We start from the raw sequence: 18,913 nt of genomic DNA on the forward strand, positions 1-18,913 counted from the left end.
CTGATGTGGAGCCCAGCAGGACTCAAGGTCCCAGGGCCCTGGGCAAGCTCCTTGGCCACAGAAACAGACCTCCTGTGCACTGGTCCAGAGACTGACTGTCTAAAGCCATACATGGAAGGTCACTGGTTGTTGGGAGGGTGAGTGTAATTGCCTCTAATTCACAGAAAAGGAGGCCCTGAAAGGGGCTGGAACTGGGTCAAGGTCTCCCAGAGTCAGTGCTGAAGCTGAGCCAGAACATGCACTCCTGACGCCTAGACCAGAATGAGAGAGAGGGGGGCGTTCATTCATTCATCCATTCAAACATCCAACAAGTATTGAACAACTCCTGGGACCTCTGGGACCGGTGAGAAGAAGGCAGACAGACCTGGTCCCTGCTCTCCTGGAGCTCACAGTCCAGGAAAGGGACAGACATAGTGTCCCTGGCCACAGGAGCCACGGGAGTGGGGTTGAGGGTAGAGAAGGGAGTGATGTCTGTGTCTGGAGTCGTCTGAGAAGGCAGCTCAAGGGAAGCAGCTGAAGATGATGGACCAAGAAAAGCCGAGTGTTCAGGAAATTTCTAGTGACTCTTTTTGGCTGAGATTAAGCACAGAGAGCACAGGGGAGGCTCCCCCCACCCTCCTCCCCAGAGGTGGAGAGTCAGAACCCTGAATGCCCGGATTTCCTCCTGGAAATAGAAGGCGAGTGCTCTGAGCAAGGTGCCTGGGAAGAGTGGACACAGGTTCGGGGAAGGTCTCGCGGTGGGCAGCGACAGGGGCCACAAGAATGCCAAACTTTGCAAAACTTTAGCGTCTCTGAAAACCACTCATCATCCCGTATGAGGAAGCCCAGGGAGCCTCGGTCCCCAGGCGGTAGGACAGTCGCCGCCAGCCCCTCCCCGGGCAGCACCCGAAGCGGACGCCCTGACCCCGCGGCCCTATCGCCCGGCAGCGTCCCCAAGTGGTTGGCGGAGTGTCTGTCGGGACGGGAGGTGGTGATGGCTGTGCCTGGGTCTGTCCAGAGTCCGTCCCGCCCCCGGCCTGACCCGGCAGGGTAGGAAGCCGGGCGGGGCTCTCAGGCACGTGGGTCCCCGCCGCGGCGACTGGACGCTGGCGCTGGCAACCGGGAGTCGCGGCCGGGGCACTGCGGGCTGACGAGCGCCCTGCGAGGTGAGAGCGGGCCGCCTGCAGGGCCCGGAGACGAGGAGACGGCGGCGGGCGGGCCCGGATACGCGGCCGGTGGCGGCTCAGCCGGCACCGGGCAGGCAGAGCGGAGCGCGCGGGGCTGGCCGAGGAGGCGCGGTTCCCAGCCGGTGTGAGCGCTCCGGCAGGTCCGTGGTAGAGCTGGGTCTCCACTGGAGCTTCGATCTTGGGGAATGTGGACGGATACCCGCACGGATACCCGGGTGAACGTGCACGGATACCCGGGTAAATATGCGTCCGCGTATTTGGGAAAGTCTTTGTCACTGGGTGAGTGAGTGCGCCCCTGCGGGGTCGAGTTGCTGAACCTGTGGAACTTGTTTGTGTTTGTGCTCTGGTGTGGGCGCCCCGGCAGCGTGGGACCAGGGCCAGAGACAGGCCAGCCTTGGAGGCCCGCTGAGCCCCCTCCCTCCAGGGGCGCCCTGGGGGGCAACCTCGCCTGGGCATCGGCAAGACTTGGGGGGGCCAGAGCAGAGGCCTAGAAGGACAGTTAACCCTCTGTCAGGGCAGTTTTAATCTGGCAGGCTGCGGTACGAAGGATGAGTCTGGAGAAAGACAGTTCTCTCTCTCCCCACCCCAACTAGGGCTGCAGGTGTCAGGCTTGGGGTCGCCAGGAGCCAGACCCAAGGGCCAGGCCCTGCTGTGAACCAGAACTGCCAGTTTGGAGTCTGTGGGACTGATGGCAGCTGTTCCTTTCATCATGCATCCCCAGCTTCCCTGGGCCCACAGCCTGAAGTGCCCACTTTGTTTGGGATCTAGGCTGGAATAATGGGGAGCTTTTGAGGGTCAGGGTGGGGCCCAGATAAAGTCTCAGCTAACTATTGGTGGGAGCGGCTGGGAAAGAGAGTCTTTGAGCAGACAGAGCCCCCTGAAAGCTCTCTGGAGACCCAGAGAGCTATACTCCACCGTGCCTTGTACACTGTGTGACCGTGGGCAAGGCATGTCCCTTCTCTGAGCCTCAGTGGCCTCGTCTGTAAAGGGGGAGTAATAATGATGTGGAACATGAGGACAGTTGTAGAGCTGGTGTGTGGGTCATGTTCAACACAAATATCCTCCTGGGCAGGCTCAATGCTTGGGGGTGGGGGGATCAGTTCCTGGAGGGAACTTCCTGAAACCCAAATCCCAATCATTCTCCTCCTTGGGCTAAACTTTCACAGGACTTCCACTGGACTAAGCCTGAGCCCCTTGGCCTGGGACTCAAGGCCCCTGAGAACTGGTCCTTGCCACCTTCTCCAGCCACCTCTCCTGCCTGACTCTTCACCCTCTAGTAAATGCATATAATCTGCGCAGTAGTCAGTTTCTTGCTTCTGGACCATTGCATATTCTATACTCACTGCCTGAACTGCCCTCCTACTCTCATCTTCTTCAGTTGGAGAACTACCCAGCCTTGGAGGCCAGTTCAGATGCCCCCTCCTCTGGGAAGCCTTCCTTGATTCCCCCAGCTGGGTTGGAGCCTCTTCTGGGCTCTTGCAGTCCTGGTCCCACCTTGGACTGTTACGGTCTCTGTCTGTCTCCTCCTTCCCTCTCCCAAGGTCTGGGGACCCCTGGAGGGCAGGAACTGGGTCTCACTCATTTTTGTGTTGCCAGGACCCTGCACAATGCTGAGCTAAACTGGGAGAGCAGCAGCAGCCCCTAACCCCTGCCCCCTGTCCCCAGCTTCCCCAGTGAAAGCCTGTCTACAGTGGAGCTCCACGTCATTACAAAGAAGGGGAAACCAGAATCAGGTCACCAGAATGGGTGCACAGATTGTCAGAACAGTGTGTCCTGGGGCACTACAGGACTCAGGGTGCACAAGCTGAAAACGTGGATTTCATCCAGAAGGCAATAGGGAGCCTTGGAAGTTTTGTGAGCAGGGCATGGTCAGAACAGCATTTCAGAAAGATCTCTCTGGTTGCAGCGTGGAGAATGGATTGAGTAGTGTTGAGTACGAGAAGCTTAGGGCATTTGTGAGATTGACACCAGACCCATCCAGGCATTATTTAAAGTTGGAGCCCTTGTCCCTGTGGCCAAACACTTCTCTGAGTCCTCAGATGCTCTTGCTGAGGAATTTGGGGAGAGTTAGGACTCTCCCTCCCCTAGTAGGAGCCAGGAGACTTGAAATTGATCTCATCCCAGCTTTGCCCCCAACACGCTGGGTGACCTTGGGACAGTTCTTGCCCTGCCAGCCTCTAAAAGGAGGCCAGAACCAGTGAAGTCTTGAATTGAGAGTATGTGGGGCTGGGGGGAGGGGACAGCTGGCATGAAAGGCTTATCACTTTCCACTTCGTCTTACCTTGGGCTGTCCTGGGGTCTGTTTGGAGGGGTTGGAGTGTCACGGTGGGTGACACTCACACGTGGTTGCCAAGCTTGGACTGCAAAGTGAGACTATGGCCCCTCCTTTTTTGTCCTCCTCCTGCCCAGGGTGCACAGAGCTTTGAGGTTTCTGGATCCTCCAAGGACCAGCTAAAAGAGTGTGAGAACATCACCAAGTCCTCATAGGTGACCCCGTGAAGGCTTTGATTTGGCTTCTTTCCTGGCTGTGAGGAGCCACTGTGCCCCTTTAGGTGTCAGTTTTGCCATCTGTAAATTGGGCATGATGGTCCTTGTATCTTCGGATGCAGGTTCCTATGAGGATTCTCAAGACAGTGTCTAGGAAAGGGCCTTGTAAGCTGTAAAATGCAAGGCACAGGGGAGGCGCGTGATACTTACAGACCTAAATGCGTTTTGAAGACGATACAAGAACACAAATGCAATAGTGAGGGATCGTGCTGGTTATTGGAATTTTAACTATTGACAGCCTTCCTCTCCCTGCCCTCTCTGCAGAGACAGCTTACTAGTAACATTTTATAAATGTACTTCATTTTATCTTCCACCAGCCCCGTAAGGGAGGAATTATTACTCGCATTTTGCAGATAAGGAAATAAAGGCTCAGAGAGCACCTTGACCAAAGTCACAAAGCTGGTGAAAGCTGGGATTCCTGCCTACCTGCCCTACCTAGCTTATCCCTCCGCATTCAAGACAGAAGCCCCATCTGGGTGAGGCCAGGTCCTCTAGTTTTCAGGCTGAAGGAAGTTTGAATTCCATCCTGAAAACACGTCTTCAGTTCTTGCTTGTGGCCTGATTACCCAGCTGCTGGTAAGATAGTATCTGCTCAGGCTGCCCACAGGGCTGGAGAAGCCTTGCTGATCTGGGTGAGAGGGGGTGCAGTCACCCCGGTGAAATCTTTCCTCTCCCCAGCTTCCTTCTGTGGGTCTGTCTGGTGTACCTTTTGACCCACACCTTCCTCTTAGGCCTGCCTTTGTGTCCTCAGGTCTGGCCTCTCCCAGCCATTGGGAGACTGGCTATGGGGGCCTTCCCTGACCTCTGTACTCATCCTAGAGGTCAGTTGCAGGACTAGGTCAGGCCGGGCCCACTGTCCCTCTCTGTCCACATCACCCAGCACAGGCTGGGTACAGAGAAGGTGCCAGTGAGTGTTTGGGAAATGAATGACCAGGTGAAATTAGGTGTATAATAGAAGAGAAAGATCTTGCTCCATGGAGAGATACAGTTGGTTCTTGAGCAGAGGGGTTCCTCTACTCCTCTGTCATGCCATCTCCAAGGACTGAGTTGTGTCTGGTCCAGTGAGTAGCTGGAGTCCCTGCTGGGAAGATGGGCAACCTAGGCCCTTCTGGGCAGCTGCTTCCTCCTTGGTGCTCCACCCTGGTGCCCTGTCATCACAGTGACAATGACACTGCCTGGGCACTGGAGCATGGGAGGAGGGCCTCCCTCAGACTTCCTGGGGCCCTCTCCTCTCCTCTCCCCTCCCCCTGCCTTGGGGAGGATCCTGGTGTTGCTACAGCTTCCTGGTGAGCGCGCAATCTCCCCAGCCTCAACTTGTGGGAGGAGTCTTGCTGTGGCTGGGCTGTGGGCCAGCAAGGATGCTTTCCATCTCACAAGGAAATCCAGGGCCAAGGGATCAGCTCCCCTCACTGGACCATTATGTGTGTAGTCTCCTTCTTGATCCCTCCTTTCTTTCTTTTTTTTTTTTTTTTTTTTTTTTTTTGCGATACGCGGGCCTCTCACCGTTGTGGCCTCTCCTGTTGCGGAGCACAGGCTCCGGACGCGCAGGCTCAGCGGCCATGGCTCACGGGCCCAGCCGCTCCGCGGCATGGGGGATCTTCCCGGACCGGAGCATGAACCTGTGTCCCCTGCATCGGCAGGCGGACTCTCAACCACTGCGCCACCAGGGAAGCCCCCGATCCCTCCTTTCTGACCCCCCCTTTCCTATCCAACTTCCATGTGGCACCATCTTTGCAAAGATCACCTCCTACCATGTCCTTCCCTGCTTAAGCCCTGCCAGGGCTCCTCATTTTCCTCAGGATTGAGGCCTCAGCCCGGCCTTCAAGCCTTTCCGTGTGAGACCTCAGGCCCTCCCACATTCTGTGCCACCTAACCCTCCACTCCAACTTCACATGACCCCCCAGTCTTCCCCCGACAGGCCACGCTGTCACACCACGGCGTCTTTGCACGTGCTCCTCCCTCTGCCTTCAGTGCTCTCCTACATTTTTGTCTACCTGACAAACTCCATATCATCCTTCAAGTCCCAGCTCAAATGACCCCTCCTCAGGGAAGCTCTCCCTGACTACATCCCCACGACAGTTAGAGGTTACTCTGGATTCCATATCCCCAGGACTTCCCTTAGTCATGGCTTAATCACTCAAGCGGACTTGGTCCATGTCTGTGTCTTTCTCCCCATCCGGACTGGAGCTCCACAAGGGCCTGACAGAGTCTGATCTGAGTCTGGGTTTGCAGGGTCTTTCTGAGGTTGGGCATATGGGGGTATTAGCAAATGTTTGTTAAGACACTGTGACTCCTGGGAAAGCGATTTATGATTGTGTTACTCTGAGAGTCTAGACTCCCGTGGTTCTGAAAATCTCAAAACCAAAGCTGTCAGAAGCAATGAATAACAGAAGCGAAGAAACATTTAGCATTCACTCCTGGAACCAGAGACTCCTGGAACTGGACTGTAAGAACCAATGAACTCCAAATCCTGGAAGCACTCTGAGTGAGACAATCAGAATCACAGGCTCACGTATATCCTGGCCAACACTTTTGTCCCTTTTTCTACCTTGGGGTCTCCATTCTCCCTCTTTCCGCCGAAACTGGACCCTTCCTGCTTCTCCACAGACCTGATCACGGCCCCTTCTAGGAGGCTTCCCTGACTCCTCTGACCATGACCCCTCCTCCTCTGCTAGGTCACCTGGTAAGTCCCCCTGCTGAGAAGTGTTCGGGGTCTCTTTGCCAAGATGGGCAGATGCAGCCTCCACATTAGGACAGCACATGATCTGCTAGCCCCACGGAGCACCCACCTGCCCCCCTTGTCTTGCTCATTCCTCATGAGCTGTCTTACGTAGCAGTGATTCTCCCTGTCTGACCAGTGAGGAACCTGAGGCTCAGAGAGTGGAACTGACTTGACCAAGATTGCACAGCATGGATGGTTCCAAGTTGGAGCCTGAACCCAGGGTTCTTGCCTCTTGACTATGGCTGGAGACGTTCGAGTGTGATGGGTTGGGGTGGGGTCCAGGGCATTGTGGTTCTGAACTTGTTCAGTTTAGCAACTGCGCGGGGCTGTGCTGTGTCAGAGGTGGATCAGATGGCTTGGAGTCCTGCCCTGGAGTGGGTTTGGGGGTGCTCAACCCCACACTGAAAATTAGAAGACCAGACCTTGATAAGGCCCTTCCTCTTCAGGAGTCTCAGTTTCCTGATCTGTAAGGTGGGAGGACCAGCCTAGCTGACCTGAGACCCACACACTCAGATGCTCTGAGCTCAACCCCAATGGGTGGCTCCTACGGTCAGGATCCTGAGGGCTCCCAAGGGGGAGAGAGATTCCAGAAGGGGCTACAGAGACCCAGGGCCTCCAGCGGAGGCTGCAGAGGCTTCACACGACGGAGGCTGCAGAGGCTTCACACGACGGAGGCTGCAGAGGCTTCACACGCCAACAGCACCTGCTGATGACATCTGAGGTTAGCGCTCAGCTATTTCCCCAGACAAGCCCCAGTGTTCATGGTGCAGAAAGCACACCAGAAAATGCTGGGGGCCTATTGGCCTTCAGCCCCATGGAGGACATTTGGGAGGGGACAGAGGATGACTTCCAAGATTCTTCCTATCCTCCAACCCAGGCTTGTCCTCTCTACTCCCCTCAAGCCACAGGGATGACTGACAGTTTCCCAAACATATTGCCCCAGTTTTCGCTCACTCTGCTCCTCTTCTCTCTCCACCCTCTTGACTCCTACCCATCTTCCAAAGGCAGGTGTCCTCTCCTCCAGGAAGCCTTCCCTGATCACTGCCCGCCCCCCATTCCCATTAGCGTCCCTCTTGGTTCCTTCAGCTCTCATCACCTTAAGTTGTTGCTGACTGTTTCTGGTTCTTCCCCTGTCCTCTTCCCTCCACCCTCAGCCTTGACAGTGAGCTCCTCAAGATCACGGAAGGGTCTGACCCACCTCAGAGTCCCTAAGTGCCCCGCACAGGGACAGGTGTAGGTATGGCAGCCCCTGTAAAGGGTGAGTGAGTGATGGGGTATGGTGGGGTGTAAGTCCTGCGGGGGATCCCTAAGCTGCCCTCCCTTCTGAGGATAGCCTTCAGTGTGGGAACCTTGATCTGTGGTCAGTCTGGCTGTGACCTTGCTTCTCTGCCCATAATACCTGTGGGTTTCCTGCCCCTCTTATCTTCCTGGGATACCCCCATCCTCCCTGCCTTCTTCACGTGCTAAAATCATATCTCTTTTAATTATTTCACAAAATGAGTCTAAATCATCTCCTTTAGTTATCTCGACAAACTTACGAGGCAGGTACTGTTCTTAGATTGCAAGGAAATTGAGAGTTAAGTTGTGGAGCTGAGGCTTGTCCAGATCCTATAGCTGGGAATGGCAGAACTGGGATCTCTCACCCACCCAGTGCCCTCCCCTGCCCCTCAGTGGTGTTCTGGATCCAGAGCCTCTGTTTTCCCTTCACAGCACTCCACCCCCAGCAGAGGCAGGCAGCAGGAGTTTCCAGAATGGTGATGGGTCACTTTCCCCTGTCAAACTGGACAGGGCCAGCCAGGTGGGTATGGAGCAGGCAGTACATTCCAGAGCCACCCTAGTGGAAGCTGGAATGTTGTCCAACCACCTTGGAAATTCTGCAACCAGCCTGGGAACTGCCCCAGTCACTCCTCCTGGCTTTGGGGTCACTAGCCTGGGACCACAGGGAGAAAGACCCAGTGTGGGATAGAGACAGAGCCAGGTTAAGGGAGAGGGTAGTCCGTCTGCATGCTAGGCTTGGCTCTGCCCTTGCCTTATTGGTGACCTTGGGTGAGATCTTGGGCTACCCTTTCTGGCCTTGATGGTTTTTCTTTTTTAACTGTAAGATGGGTACAGTAACCATCATGGCTGCTTCACAATGGGGAACTACCAGGAAGAGTAGATCTTGGGCCCTGCCCGTAAGATGTTCCCTCCGGTGGAGAATTAATCAGACAGGCAAAACTGTGGGGCTCAAAGAGGGCTGGTCAGGGAGCTTCCTGGAAGAGAGGATCCGGGCTTTGGAGGGTATGAGGTAGTTACCCCAAAACTGGGTTCGCCTCTTCATGGGCATCAAGCCAAAAGGCATAACCCAGACAAAGAGCGGAACAGGGAAGTACTCACTACTTGCAGCAAGTAAGGAGAACACCGGGGACCTTTCCCAAAGCAGTGTCTCACCGAACAGCAAAATTGGGGGAGTTTTAAGCTAAGGGTACATGAATATTCACTTGCAAGGGATATGAGCAGAGAACTCAGCATATAATTGGGGCAAAGGTTGACAGGGTCTAAGCTTTAGTTGACTGAGGACTCAAGTCAGAAAAGGTCATCATCATCATTCCTTAGGTTCCAGTTGATCTGGTGGTTGAGCCCTCAAGGGGGGTTTAAATTGTGCAGAACTGCTCAAGAAAGTGCTTCAGGCTAATCTTTACCATTGAAACAGCGCTGGGAATCTTTACAACTGATTTATTGTATTTGCTATTGCTACCTCTCTTGCCCTTAAGATCATTAATTACTGAGACCTGTTCAAGGGCAAGCATTTTTGGCCAGGCTTAAATCGTAGGCCTAATATGGCTTCTCTTATGCCAAGAAAGCCATGCCTGGTTTTCTTTCTCTGGGGAACCCCTACCTTATCTGCTTACGGTCAGGGGCATAGCTCCTAAAGTCAGACAGACGGGGGCTGCTCTGCCATTTGCTAGCTCTGTGACCCTGGAGAGGTCATTCAACCTCTCTGAAATTCTCAGGACTAAACGAGAAGAGGTTGATGGAGCCATCTAACATGGAACTTGGCACAGAGAAAGCATTCAACTCTTGTTATGACATAGCTGTTAGAAGATAAGGGAGGGTATCCCTAAGCAAAGATATGACCATGGGACTGCTTTTGCTGTGTTGGAGACAGAAAGATGAGGGTGGAGGCGGAGAGGGAGAGTGGTGTGGAGGATGGCAGGCACCAGATCAGCAGGGCTTTGAGTGCCAGGCTCAGGAACTTAGATGTCAACCTGAGGGCAATGGGGAGCCATGGAAGGATTTTGAGCTCCATAGTATGTGGTCAGATGTGTGGTTTAGGAAGACCCATAACTGCAGTATGAAAGATGGACAGGAGGGGCAGGAGTGGAGGCAGGGAGTAAGTAGGCTAGTGCAATGGTCTGGAGGAGAAATGCAGGCTCAAAACCACGGGGTCGGGAAGAGTGGCACGTCTAAGCCACTGCATTGGTCGAAGTGACAGGGCTTGGTGAGTGATGGTTTCACATGGGTGGGAAAGAGAGAGGTTGTCAAGGGTATACTGGAGCTTTGAAGCCTGGAAGGATGGATGGTAGAGACCCTTCTCAGAAATGGGAGAGTGGCTTTGAGAACATGTGTTGTTCTACCTTAGTCTTTTGAGTGAAGATATCTCCCTAGGAGGAGAACACTGGGTGTGACCCTGGTGGAGTGGGTGAAAAGGTGAAGCTCTTTCTTTCACCTTGTCACTAGACTCCAGAACAGACTGGCAAACAGCTACCAGCCCACTGGCCAATGTCAGCCTGAGACTCCTGGGGCAAGGTGCACTGGGAAAACGGTGGTCCAGGGCCTTTCCAGTGCCCCCTCCCCCTGCTCTATTCCTGCAGCCACCCATCTCCTCTCCCCACTTTCCTCCATGCTTGCATTGTACTTCCAGCTTGGGGACCTGGCTCAGCTGTCTCAGACCCCACTCCCCCATTGCAGGGAAATGAAATCGGGAGAAAAAGGAGGGGGATGTTCTTCTCCGAGATGGGTCTGAGGTTCTGCTGGGACCTGACCACACAGAGGCGTTCCTCCACCAGGTCACCATCCCCTCACTGAAGCACTGTGCCTGCTCTGTGGGAGGGGCTTCAGGCAAGACATAAAACTAGGGCCAGAATCCAGACCTGGGTTCTGCTCTTGGCTCTGTCCCTGGCTTATTGTGAGGCCTTGGGCCTTAGTTTCCTCCTCTGTCAAATGGGAGGTTGGCAGAGGTGATTTCTAAAGGCTGTTCCAGGCCCTGACTGTTTAAGACTCTGGGAGAGAGTGTGTGTGTATACATCTGAGTATGACTATGTACATCTCTGTGTATCTGTGTATCTAGGTGTATCCATGCCTGTGTGTGTCCTTGTGTGTTTACAACACCTGTGGAGGAATGGTTAGAGGTGGGATGAGGGAGGAAGGGTATTCCAGATAGAGACCCAGCTTGAGCTAAACTAGATTGGCCAGAGTACTGTCGAGTGTACACTGGACAAGGAGGGTATTGACTGTTTCCAGACCAGGACCAAGGGAGGGGACACTGGAGGCTCAGCTCAACTCTGCAGGGTATGGGGGAGACTCTGCCTGGCAGAGCCACCCTCCCGTGAAAGGGGACCTGGGCCTGAAGGTTGGGAACAACCGTCCCTAGAACATGTGAGCTAAGGGTGGACGGCTAGGGGTTGAGGGTGGGCAGAGGACACTCCTGTCTACCGGGACAAGCACACCAGCTCACCTCTTTGCCTCTTTCAGACCAAGATTGGAGCAGAGGAGGCAGCCCGGGGAAGGCTCAGCCTGGCTGACTTCCCGTGACCCAGAGCCCAAGCTGTCTCCACCTCCCTGTCTCAGGAGCCCAGGCACTGCCTGCCCTGAGAAATGCTGGAAGCTGGGCGAGGCCCCAGGCCAGGGGACCTGTTTTTCCTGTTTCCCACAGAGTTCCCTGCAGCTCGGTCCAGGGGTCCAGGCGGGTGCATTCATGAGTGAGGAATCTGAGCCTGCGCTGAGCATCCTGACAGTGAGAGCAGGGGCTGGTCAGGTATGGGTGTGCAAGGGCAGGGTCTACTGGCTGGGAGGCTGGGAGGCTGGGAGGCTGGGAGGCTGGGAGGCTGGGGGGCTGGGGCCGGTGCACTCGTGCATGTGTATACACTGAACTGGGGGTAAATCAAGGGGATCTGTGCCCTGCTCCCTCGTTCCCAGGCTGTGATGAATTCAGGCTTCAGAGCCAGACAGCCCTGGGTATCAAACCCAATCTTTCCAATTCCTGGCAGTGTGACCTTGAACAAATAGCTTAACCTCTATGGCGGCATCTGCCAAGGAATGAGGTGAGGGATGAAATGAGAATGCTGCAGGGAAGTCGCTCTGCCCAGACTTGACCCCTACAAAGTGAAGGGGGTGGTGATCTAGGATCAGGAGCTCCTGAGCCAGAGATGGGTGAGGTAAAGGAATGTGGATCAGAGAGCTGACCCGTCTCCAGAATGCCTGGGTCCGGTTCCCCTCCCTCTGGCATTTCTCTGATGTGTCCGGAGTAGAGCAGGGCTCTTGAAAGAGAGACAGTCCAGGAGCCTGCCTAGGGCAGGAGCAGGCCTCAGGTGAGCTGGGCCCCTGGAGGGCTGTTGTGACCCCTGGCCACCTAGGATCAGCTGCTGAGAAATCCTTCAATGTCATTGTCCTGTGAAAGGTCCTCAGAGGAATAAGGGAAAGGAGAGCCACCATCATAAAGCTTAGCCTCCTCTGGCCTCCCATAGCTCTTGTGCTTGCTTCATTCATTCATTCACTCACTCATTCGTTCATTCTCTCATTCATGTCATACCCGCTTTGGATCAGGCCTCTTGCTGGATGATAGGACCAGAGAAAGGAATCAGATGGACCCAGCCCTCCAGGAGCACCTGGAATGTGTTGGGGTAGAGAGTGGAAGGACAAATTTCCAGCAGGGTGTGAGGAATGCCCTGGGGGATCAGTGATGGAGGGGGAGAGTTTCAGAGATGAGGTGATATTTGAGAAGAGCCTTGAGGGATGGGCAGGATAGAGTGCAGTGTGTGTGGGTCTGGAAAGGCTTTCTAGACAGAAAGAACAGCTATACACAAAGGCAGGAAAGCCTGGCAGGCACTTACATGGCTCACATCTCCCTCCACACTAGGAGCTCTTGAGCGCAGGGCCAGCCAGAACTGGACACAGAGGGGCTGGTGAGTGGTGTTGGACAAAGGTAGGCGGGAGCTGGTCCTGGGGAGCTGGGAGTGAGGCCCCAAGGGCATCAGGGGTCAGGAGAGGCAGTGGAGAGGGTTGATGGAGAGGGCTGGGCACTTGGCTGTCTCCATAAGCAGGGGCTGGTCAGAGCGGGTGGGGCAGGAAAGATGTTCTCACAGGTTGGTGGGCCAGCCTGTGGAGGGGTAGGACAGGCAGGGTCAGTCTGGACAGGGGCCACAATGATAGAGTCCCCAGCTGGCCTGTGAGGGTGGAGGTCAGGATGTCTTAAAATAGGTGGAAAGGGCAGCTCCCTTGGTTCATGAGAGACTTAGGGAAGTTTCTGCCCCTCTCATCAGTGTCAGAGATTCCATCATAAGTAATTAGCAAGAAACTGTGTAGAGCAATGAGATGTTGACCATGAAGGGAAGATGAGGGCCCTGACCCCGACTCTGAGGAGAGACCCAGCAGGCCTCAGCACCTGGGCAGGAGCAGAGCAGCAGTGGGGAGGTGGGGCTGGGGGGGGTGCTCCCTGAGCAGGGAGTACAGAGGGGCCACCCACCCTGTCTCCAGCGGGGCAGAGCACCTCATGGGGGAAGTTTGAGAACCACAGTTCTACCAGGCCAGGGGATTCAGCCCATGAGAGGTCTGAACCTCAGGAGGGCAGGAAATACCTGATGTCCTCTGGGGCTCTGTGGTAGAGCTGCACACCCCAAGCCAGTGTCCCCAGGGGGAATGGCTCCTCCACAGATTCTTAGTCTCACACCCGGGCTTCCAGGCTCCTCCTACAGCTCCTGTGAGCCAGCAACTCCTGCTCATCTCCCAGTGCACCAGACCTGCTGGTCCCAGCCTTCGCCCTTCCCCACAGTCCATGATGTGGCATCTCACACTTACCATGCCCGACACTGAGTTCCCCCTCCTCCCGACCCCTGAGCCTGAGGCATCCTGGCCCCTCCTCCATGCAAACTCCCTCTGGACCAGTCTCTCCAGCCACCCTCTCAAACAGCTCTCAGACCTCTTCCCTCACGAGGTCCCCAGGCCTGACCCCAGCTTGGGCCTTGGAGTCATTCCCCTGGTCCACCACACTCACCTGCTTCACAGCCTCCAGGACCTTCTATCTCTCTCTTCCACCCCTGGCCTGAGAGAGCTCCCCAAAGATTTCAGGAAAAAGCTGCAGGTGAGCTGAGCCTCGAAGCTCGTAACACACAGTGTACCTGCTGTGTGCCAGGCATGGCTCCAAACGTGTTACACGAATTACCTAATCCTCACAGCAGCCCTGTGATATAGGTTCTGTTAATCACCTCATTTTACAGATGAGGGAACAAAGGCAGTCTGTGTCCAGAGGCCGGGTTCTTCTTAATCACTGGAGTTTGCTGCGCTGATGGACAGAGTTGTAATTTCAACAGGTGGAGGCGACGGGTGTGAATGGATCCCAGATTGAAGGAGCAACATAGGCTGGGAGGCAAAAAGCATTGGGTGCATTCAGGAAACTGCAGGTCACAGGGGGTGCGGCTGGTGACAGAGGCTGGATTATGAAAACCTCTGGTACCAGACCGAAGAGCTGGGTTTTCTCTTGAGAGCAGACAGGAGCCACAGGAGGTTTCAAGCAGGAGAATGACTTTGTCTTTTCCAGAGACCCCTCTGGACTGGGGGGACTGAGGCTGGAGACAGGGAGGCCGATGCAGTGGCTCCAGCAGCAAGGGTGGAGGTGACACTGGGCTGCAAGGAGTGGAGTGGGATACAGGAAGTACTTTCATGCTGGGTCCTGAGTCCTGGCCCCAGGACAGAGGGGTCCCAGCAGTTTGGCCCTGCCAGCGCCCCCCACCCCAACCCCATACTTACCTCCTCACCCTGGATCTGCCCCGGCTCCTTGGGGAGGAGCCTGTGTCCGTGGGAGGGAGGTCACAAGTGCAAGCTCCCTGCCTCCTGGTAGCATCTTTGCTGACAATAGGAGGCAGGGAAGATGGGGGAAGGGGAGGGTTATGGGGAAAGAAGGAGGCTGAGGGAGCAGTGTGTCCTTCAGCACCCCTTAATCTTAACTTCATGGGCCTCAGGCTGCTTCTGGGAGACCAGGCTGGGCAAGAAGCTCGGTGTCTAAGGGAGCGGAGGTCACCGGCCCCACAGAATCTCTAAGCCCCAGCCTCTCAGGACCCCAGGTTCCAAAATGAAAGGGGTTTTACAGCCCCAGATTCTCAGGGTGGGGAGGACACACATGACATCTGTCCTCTCTGTCATCCCAGACACACCCACACATAGGGCACAAGCCCTTCTGCAGACTCTGCTAGAGAGATGCTTGCACACCCCCATAAGCAGAGAGTTCACTACCTCCTCCTACAGCCCCTTCCATTGTGGGATGGACCCAGATAGGAACTGCAGCCTATCCTCAGCCTGTGACCTGGGCCAACTTACTTGAATGATCTGTGTCTCAGCCTCTTTATCGGAAACCTGGGCATGATAACCTGGCTCCCTGAACCGTGTTGTAAGGATAGAATGAAGTCACATGAATAAAGCACACATAGTAGTAGTGGGGCTTGAATAATGTCAGCTCCCCCTGCCCCTTCACACTATTAGAAAGTTATTCTTTGTGTTTGTCCCAAACCTGCCCCTCTGGCACTCCCGTTATGATTTCCAGCCTACCTTCTGAGACCTTTGGGCACACCTTTGCCTTCCAGACTGGGATAGTCTGAGAGAGCTCTTGGTCACGTTGGAGGGGTGGGGAGAGGAGGAAGGTGGCATCCTGATCTCCAGGTGCTCACTGTCTGGGCGGTCAGGCATCAGGGCTGTGTTATATGCTCACTGGGGACAAGGTAGGAGAAGGTCAAGGTAGTGATGATGTGTGAAGAGAAGCTGGGCAAGCCTGGAGGAAGCTGAATTTGCCCCCCAGCAGAAGTCCCCCAATGCCCCCACTACCACCTACACCCCAGACTTCCCTGGAATCTTCAGGAGGGTCACAGCCCCATCTGGTAACCTCATAGGCCAGGGAGCAGGACTTCTGTTTACAGATGCAGAAAGTACCAGAATAGGAGTGCCTAAAAATATTTGCTGAGAGGTGAATGAATGACTGAAGAGGGAGACCCTTGGAAATACTCCCTCAAATACCAAAATACCAGGCACAGGGCCAGAGCCTCCTCAGAGAGAAGAAAGCTGAGCTAAAGGAAAGAACTTCCTGATGCCACCAGGAAGGTGTGGGCTTCCCACTGGCCACAAACAGGCAGTGGGCACTGGGTGTGAGGTGGACCCAGTCAGCCTCAAAGGCCCCTTTCCGTGAATCTCAGATGGTACCCCTTTGGGACCACCAGATCCTCAGGTTCTAGAGCTCAGAATCCTAGATCTAGAACTCTGTGTTCCTGAGGTTCTCAAACAGGGTGACTGATTTTTTTTTTTAAGGCAAGCTGGTAAGTATTTTGGGCTTTGAGGAACATATGGTCTTTGTCACAACTATTCAACTCTATGTAAAGAGATGGGCATGGCTGTGTTCCAATAAAGCTTTATTTACAAAAACAGACTGGTAGGCTGGATTTGGCCCTCAGGGGGTATTTTGACTCTCCCTGTTCCAAAGTGTTAGAATTATATGATCCTGACAGTCATGGATCTCATGCATCCTTAAGGTCCCAGGGTTCCAAGGTTCTGGGCCCCCTGGGTCCAGGGAGAGAGGCAGATCAGATGCAATAAAAGCCTCGAACGTAGTTGGGCAGATCTTAACCGAGGGAGTCTGTGGGCACTTGGGTTCCCTCATGGCCCTGGTCAGGTGGGGGGGTGTCAGGCTTCCCTGCTGGGTCCTGATGGCCGTTCTCCCCACCACCCCCTTCCCTTCAGGGCGATGGCCACAGGCCCGGGCCTCTGGAATGGCACCATCAATGGCACCTGGGATGGGGATGAGCTGGGCTACAAGTGCCGCTTCAATGAGAACTTCAAGTACGTGCTACTGCCTGTGTCCTACGGCGTGGTGTGCGTGCTCGCGCTGTGTCTGAACGCCGTGGCTCTCTACATCTTCCTGTGCCGCCTCAAGACCTGGAACGCCTCCACCACATACATGTTCCACTTGGCCATGTCGGACGCGCTGTACGCGGCCTCCCTGCCCCTGCTGGTCTATTACTACGCCCGCGGTGACCACTGGCCCTTCAGCACAGTGCTCTGCAAGCTGGTGCGCTTCCTCTTCTACACCAACCTTTACTGCAGCATCCTCTTCCTCACGTGCATCAGCGTGCACCGATGCCTGGGTGTCCTGCGTCCACTGCGCTCGCTGCGCTGGGGCCGGGCCCGCTACGCCCGCAGGGTGGCCGTCGCCGTGTGGGTGCTGGTGCTGGCCTGCCAGGCACCCGTGCTTTACTTCGTCACCACCAGTGCACGTGGTGGCCGCATTACCTGCCACGACACCTCGGCACCCGAGCTCTTCAGCCACTTCGTGGCCTACAGCTCCGTCATGCTGAGCCTGCTCTTCGCGGTGCCCTTCGCCATCATCCTGGTCTGTTACGTGCTCATGGCTCGGCGGCTGCTAAAGCCGACCCACGGGACCTCGGGAGGCCTGCCGCGGGCCAAGCGCAAGTCGGTGCGCACCATTGCCGTGGTGCTAGCTGTCTTCGCCCTCTGCTTCCTGCCTTTCCACGTTACCCGCACCCTCTACTACTCCTTCCGCTCGCTGGACCTCAGCTGCCACACCCTCAACGCCATCAACATGGCTTACAAGATCACCCGGCCACTGGCCAGCGCCAACAGTTGCCTTGACCCCGTGCTCTACTTCCTGGCTGGGCAGAGGCTCGTGCGCTTTGCTCGGGACGCCAAGCCACCCACAGACCCCACCCCTACCACCCAGCTTCGCCGCAGGCTGGGCCTGCATAGGTTCAACAGAACTGACACTAAGAGGACAGAAGACTCGGCCAGCAGTGAGGACTCTAGACAGATAGAGTCCACACCGCCTGGTAGTGAAAACACTAAGGACATCCGTCTGTAGGACCGGAACCCCTTGGGCCTGTGCCAGTTTGTGTCGGGTGGGACTGTAGACTTGTCCAAATGGGACAGTCTCCCCAGATATGGGCCATCAGTGAATCAGGCCGGATGGTCAAGGGGGCCGTGACCCCAGCGCTCTGTCATTTGACAGGGGCGCAGTTTGTTCTCTGTGGTCCAGAGAGCTCAGCAGTCCCCACATCCTGAGTCACCATTTGTATGTGAGATGTGGGGAGTAAGGTTTTAAGAAAGGCAAGTGTTTGGGGCCAGCACTGCCCCTGGCCTGAATCCCACATAAATACCTGGCTGTGCCTGCCAAGGTACCTAGGCTGGGCTCCAGCCTAATCAAGTCAAGTGGAGAAACAGGCCCAGAGAGGAAAGTGACTTAACCAAGGTCACACAGCCAAGCCTGTGCCTGAGCTGCCTGGGAGGGACAGGGTCGCATGTTGACCAGAGGACGCTGGTAAGGAGTCAGGGCTGAGCCAGAGGTTCCCACGATGAGTCGGAGTGGTCTGAGTGCCACTGTGGGCTCAGCTCTGAGGGGGACGCCCAGCCCAAGGGATGAACGTCTGGGAACTGATGTCATGAACCCATCTGGAGGCTGGGAGCCAGTTGGAGGCTGGGACTTGTACTAAAGGTGTTGTTACCTGCTGAGCCGGACCCCGCTGTGTAGTTGGAGGTTGGGGATACAGCCTGGGGAGCTCTCACCATCCACACCAGGGTCCTTTCTCCAACCTGTTCTCTTCCGCCTCCCCAGTAGCTGCCTCAGTGGTGGCCTCGTACGAGGAATATAAATGTACTCTCCAGACCCCAGGTCATCCTCCACTTTAAAGTTAACTGGCTTTTATGCCTGGTTTTGCTGGGTACAGAGGGGAGTCAGGTGGGGTCCCAGTCCTCAGGATCCCCCAGTTTAGGATTTAATGGCGATGACCAGTCATGCGCTGGTAAAAGTTCAACCATTTAGCTGACTCTCGGCGGGGGGTGCGGGGGTGAGGGGAACCCATTATTTGCAGCATTGCCAGTTTCTGTGGTACAAATACTCCTGCCACAGCCAGTTTCAGACTACCAATGTGATACCAGCCTCCTTGCAAAATTCCTGAAAAATTAACAGAGGGCTCTTGAGAGCAGGTACAAGTTTCTCTAGCACACCACTGGATAATGCTGAGTGGTTGAGGCAGTGGACCAGGGCATCAGGGAAGGCTTCCTGGAGTGGGTGGACTTCTGAGAAAAGCACTTCATCAGAGAAGAACATCCAGGTGCAGGTGCGTTCTAGGCAAAGACATGGGGGCAGGAGAGCAGGGCCTGCAGGAACTGGAAGCTGGCTGGGCAGTTGGTACCCAGGTTCAAGGCAGGAATGGGGAGGGTGGGCGGG

At 55.4% G+C, this 18,913-nt stretch overlaps 1 protein-coding gene across 3 annotated transcripts; it reads left to right on the top strand.

Moving 5' to 3' along the window:
* The first annotated feature begins 830 nt into the window (after nt 1–830).
* P2RY2 (purinergic receptor P2Y2) lies at nt 831–18,913 on the top strand. Of its 3 annotated transcripts, XM_030836151.3 has the most exons (4): nt 832–1,403; nt 8,146–8,233; nt 11,170–11,452; nt 16,414–18,913. In XM_030836151.3, exon 4 carries the CDS (start codon nt 16,418–16,420, stop codon nt 17,546–17,548), a length of 1,131 nt encoding a protein of 376 aa, XP_030692011.1. In that variant the 5' UTR covers nt 832–1,403; nt 8,146–8,233; nt 11,170–11,452; nt 16,414–16,417; the 3' UTR covers nt 17,549–18,913. The 3 variants fall into 3 exon arrangements, with proteins under 3 accessions (XP_060159646.1, XP_030692011.1, XP_030692006.1); XM_060303663.2 differs by lacking the exon at nt 8,146–8,233 and having other exon boundaries at nt 831–1,403; nt 11,170–11,431; XM_030836146.3 differs by lacking the exon at nt 8,146–8,233.

The sequence above is a fragment of the Globicephala melas genome, chromosome 8 (assembly GCF_963455315.2).
Source record: "Globicephala melas chromosome 8, mGloMel1.2, whole genome shotgun sequence".
NCBI lineage: Eukaryota > Metazoa > Chordata > Mammalia > Artiodactyla > Delphinidae > Globicephala > Globicephala melas.

What these genes read in the sequence shown, in the direction of transcription:
- P2RY2 (XM_060303663.2), top strand. Translation starts at nt 16,418, where the DNA reads ATGGCCACAGGCCCGGGCCTCTGGAATGGCACCATCAATGGCACCTGG.